This window comes from Octopus bimaculoides, chromosome 4 (assembly GCF_046866305.1).
Source record: "Octopus bimaculoides isolate indiv1 chromosome 4, ASM4686630v1, whole genome shotgun sequence".
Classification (NCBI taxonomy): domain Eukaryota; kingdom Metazoa; phylum Mollusca; class Cephalopoda; order Octopoda; family Octopodidae; genus Octopus; species Octopus bimaculoides.
This window is the reverse complement of record NC_142931.1, coordinates 91975652-91980537: the sequence shown is the minus strand read 5'-3', so window position 1 is coordinate 91980537 and position 4886 is coordinate 91975652. Positions and strand designations below refer to the sequence as shown.

Here is a 4886-nt window from a genome sequence, read left to right as displayed (position 1 = left end):
ACCGCAACTCCACTCGAATCACCCACTTTCTACAAATTAATTGAAATATTATATGATATATTAAAAACTGGTTTTAAATAATTCTGGTAATTTATATAGATAAATTATTTCAATATTTTAGACAAATAATTTATGTAGAAGGGAGATACGAAACAACAGATGCTGATAACCGGTTTTCTAAAATCGTTATAGAGTGAAATTAGAATAAATAGCTAAATCATATTTAAAGCTTTGTATATCATAGTAAATTATAAAATAACATTTTATACTTCATTTCAGACAATTTTGAAAGGATTAGCCCTAAATTCTACTTAATAACTACGAAAATAAAGTTTTCATAGCAACTGTTTCTATGACAACATAACGATGGCTGTTAAAAACAAAAAGCTTTATTTGAAACGTAAGTAACCAAATGTTAAGCAGATAATTTTGTTGGGAGATATCTTTTTCTTTTAATTTTGCTAACATCTCCTGAATATGGTATTTACTCATTTACCAGAATTTCCTATCATATATTTCCCAACTTCTCAATACTTCCATGAACATGTTTTTGAATACTATCTTTGTTTAGCTACAGTAATATTGTTTCTTAACTCGTATCTTATTTTCTCAGAAGCATTATAATAATTTTGTAATTTTCATATCAGTAATTTATACAATACTAAATGGTTTGCGGCTCCTATTTCATTTATTTATGTTCCTATTTAAGAGAAGAGGCAATTCAAATTTGCCCAGCAGCTTTGTTTCTCAATGAATTGAAATAGAGACAACCTGAGTATATGTTGTAAATTCGTCTCCCTAATAAAATTGCTCTATCACATTACACTTTTCAGGCCTATGACTAGTCCCACCTGTAGCGCTAGCTTGCCAGATAATTTCTATTTCAGTCTGTTGTTTAGCCTCAAACTTACGATAAAGGCATTCCAGATGTGACCATCTTTTTTCATGCACAGTGTATTCAGGGCTACACTTTTTTTTATTTTTATGTAACCTTATATTTTAAGATAGTAGAGTCTACTATGACAAAGATTTGGTTACTATTTCTAGCAGGTCGAACACCTGCATAGAAGCTCCTCCTTAGCTCATTTAGTTCATAATAATGATTGAGCAAAGATGTTCTAGCTGAGATTTCCTATTTTTTAGTTTTAATGAATCTGGGAATACATTATCTTATGCACCTTAATTTTTTTTTAGACAGGAGTGGATGTGTGATAAGCAGCTTGCTTACCAACCACATGTGTGGAACCTTGGGCAAATGTCTTCTACTATAGCCTTGGGCTGACCAAAGCCTTGTGAGTAGATTTGGTAGACAGAAACTGAAAGAAGCCTGTTGCATATATATCATCATCATCGATTAACGCCTGTTTTTCATGCTGGCATAGGTTGGACGGTTTGACAGAGGTCTGGAGAGCCAGCAGCTGTACCAGGCTCCAATCTGATCTGGCAAAGTTTCTACAGCTGGATGCCTTCCTAACACTAACCATTCCAAGAGTGTAGTGGGTGCTTTTTACATGCCACTGACACAGGAGCCAGTCAGGCAGGCCTGACAATGATCACGTTCGGATGGTGCTTTTTACATGCCACTGGCACAGGAGCCAGTCAAGCGGTATTGGCATCGGTCACAATCGGTTGGTGCCTTTTATGTGCCACTGGCACAGTAGCCAGTCAGGCAGACCTGGTGTCAACCAGGTTCGGATAGTGTTTTTTATATGCCGTTTGTATATGTTTGTGTGTCTGAGTTTGTTCTCCAACCATCACTTGACAACCAATGTTGGTGTGTTTACATCCACATAACTTAGCGGTTAGAATAAGTACTGATAGAATAAGTACTAGGGTTACAAAGAATAAGTCCTGGGGTCAATTTGTTCAACTAAAGGCAGTGCTCCAGCATGGCTGCAACAAAAAAATTAATAAAAGAAAGTGATCCAAAGGAGATTTTGTTATTATTTCAAGTAAATCAATTGATCCCTAGAGGCTGTGCCTTAGCTGTTGTAGCTTTTTATGAATGCAAACCAGCAAAGGAGTTTCTGCATGCTCACTCAACTTGTAAGAAATGGCAACCAAATCTCCCTTACAGTAAACACTACCTAAATAACAACACCAGCATATATAAATGCTCAAGGTCAGTTTCACGGTCAGTTCATCCTTCTCATGCTGATATAATCAACAATACCTCTCCCACAAAATATATGACATTACCTATGTTAGAAAACATTATTATCAGCAGTATCATACTGAAGACTATGCTATTGAATTCATTCATGCCATTAACACCTGTTACACCTCACCTCTTCTCATTTGAAACCTTTCTTTAACTACAGTTAAACTTTCTGAAGTAAAAAATTTCTTTCTGCTGAAATATGAAGAATGCTTATGTCAGCTATCTTAAACTCTAATTAATTTCAAATAAGTAACTCATCTCTATGATTATCATTAGTGTTATATATCCCCTTTTTGATGCTGGCATCAGGGTTTTTTCTGTCAAAAGTCTGACAAAGAGAAACAAAAAAATAAATAAATAAATAAAAACTCACAAGTTACTTCCCCTGCTAAAGATGCGGTACACTGACTGAGAAACAGCTTACATAAACTTAAAACAATTAGGGCCCTAGCACTCACAAACCCCTTCAACTAATCCCACCAAATATACATGTTATAGAAATAGGAATAACCCCACCCAATAAGCATTCTACATACTCACTCAAAGTATACTTTCAAATTCTTTTAATGACTAATTCCTGGCTTTACCCATCCAACCCTCTTTCTGACACTTAATTACAATACATCTCACAATTATCTTCAACTGATTTGAACAAAAAAAACTCCTGTTATTTAGTTAACATACAGTCCTTAATCCCCACTCAACACGCAAAGTTTAGATATGTCATATATACTGGGTCAATAAACAGAGAGCTTGAAAACATGCTCCAATTAGAACTTAACACCTTAGTGTCTTTTGATAGCATCAAGACCAATCACTACATATATCTGGGAAACATTCTTGTATGACCAGCCTTCAAGTAAACAATGCACAAAATCCTTGAAAACTGCTACCTTCTCAAATAGTCTCAAATATAATAATAATGGAGACACTCATGAATACGCTGCGACCACTAGTCCGCAGACATGCATTTTCTTCTATCTGCTTTTCTGAACTAGCTAGCTTTATACTCCTTCCATGTAGGGCCACCCAATTATCTTCCTCTTTTTGGTGTTTTATTATGTTAATTCCTTTATCCAATCTTTCTTTCTTACAACTATTGTAATTTTAGCCAATGCTCAAACATCAATTCCCTTGATCACACCAATCTGGGAGGACCTGCAGCAGTCATGGGTACTGCCCCTTTCCCTCTAGCTAATAATAGATAAATCCTACATTGTACAAGTAATCAACAGAGTTTTTGAATGAATCCTTTCCTACCTGTACATTACATTCCACTAATTAAAAGTTTGTTCATTGAAAGAGGAGTTTAGTTCCCATGACCCATGCGATTAGTTCTAGACTGGTGAGATTAATGCCCAATTTCAACATCTGCAAGCAAAACATAGTTATGGAGATAAACTTGGAGTTTGGTCTGAATGCTTACAACAGAGTAAACTTCATCAACAACCTTCAAAGAGCAGATAGTGATGTCAAATTGGGCAGCATGTTAGGCTTGCCACCAAAAACACCCAAAGGACTTCAAATGAAGGAACGTCATTAAGAAATACTTGATATAACATTTCTAGGTGTGAAAGCATGAGACAAAAGCCACATAATGATTCAGGGCAAAATCAGCTGATTTAATATTTCACTTTTAACAAACCTTGATTGAAAAGTTCAAAATGAAACATTTACAGTAGATAACAAAGTTTTCATTGTTTTTCTTTAACTTACAACAATGATGATGCTTTGGCTTATCTATGAATTATATGAAAAATCAACAGTGGCTTGAAATTAATGTGAGAATACAACAAATAAACAAGTGGTTGGGTAATTATACTGATTATACTGAATAATATTCAAGATAATGGAAGGAGTAAGTGAAAAACCATGGAAATTGAAAGATAGAATAAAATGTTACATGGACAAGAATTTATATTAGCTGAAAATGGTACATATTATGGTCATGGTGATGCCAAAGTTCAGGCTTATCCTGATGGTTTCAGAATTCAAAAGAGTATCAGGTAATTTTAACTGATACAATTGACTTGGGTAAGCAAAGATGTAGAAATGAGGAGGGACAAGAATAGGTTTGATGTTTTGATATAGAGCAAACTAATGTTCAACAGCTAGTGGGGATAGAATAGTCATTCAATGACTGGAGACATACATGCTGAACATATCACCATATATGCTATATTTTAGTTTCATAATTTCAAATGTGAGATATAAAGGAAATTATATAGAGGAACAGCCAAATAAAAAAACAAATCAATCTTAACATGTGAATTCATATGTGATAACAGGCATTGTTTCAATGTATCACTAAGTCATAGCATCTGCCTGAAATTATTTATACTTCATTGGAAAGAATAATTTTGTTTTCTACAAAAGTTGACATATAATGAGCTATTGCCCTCATTCAATTAAGGCTGGTTTCTCCCTCACTTAATGCTATGGCATAAATGTATAAATTCAAAAATGGTAAATTTTAGAGGGAATATAAGAGTTGTCACCATAAATTGAATGCAATATCTTAATATATAAAGCTGAAGTTGTGTGTCTGTGTGAAGCCTTTTTAAAAGTGTATAGAAATCCACATTTTCCATTTTTTTGTAAAAATTTTTACATCAATGGAATTTTCTCGATGTGAACTTTCCAGTGCAGTAATTAGATTTTTAAAATTCCGTTTACTTTGTGTGATTTAAGGGAGATTTGGCTGTTGTTTCTAGCAACTTTTATA

General features: G+C 34.1%; 1 protein-coding gene across 1 annotated transcript in view; it reads left to right on the top strand.

The window, feature by feature from the left end:
• Positions 1–188: 188 nt before the first annotated feature.
• Positions 189–4886, top strand: part of LOC106883141 (uncharacterized) — a 32346-nt gene continuing 27648 nt past the window's right edge. Inside the window, exon 1 of the mRNA XM_014934032.3 lies at positions 189–400. Within this exon, the coding sequence (XP_014789518.1) occupies positions 367–400 (34 nt within the window). The 5' untranslated portion in view covers positions 189–366. The remainder of the gene's footprint in view (positions 401–4886) is intronic.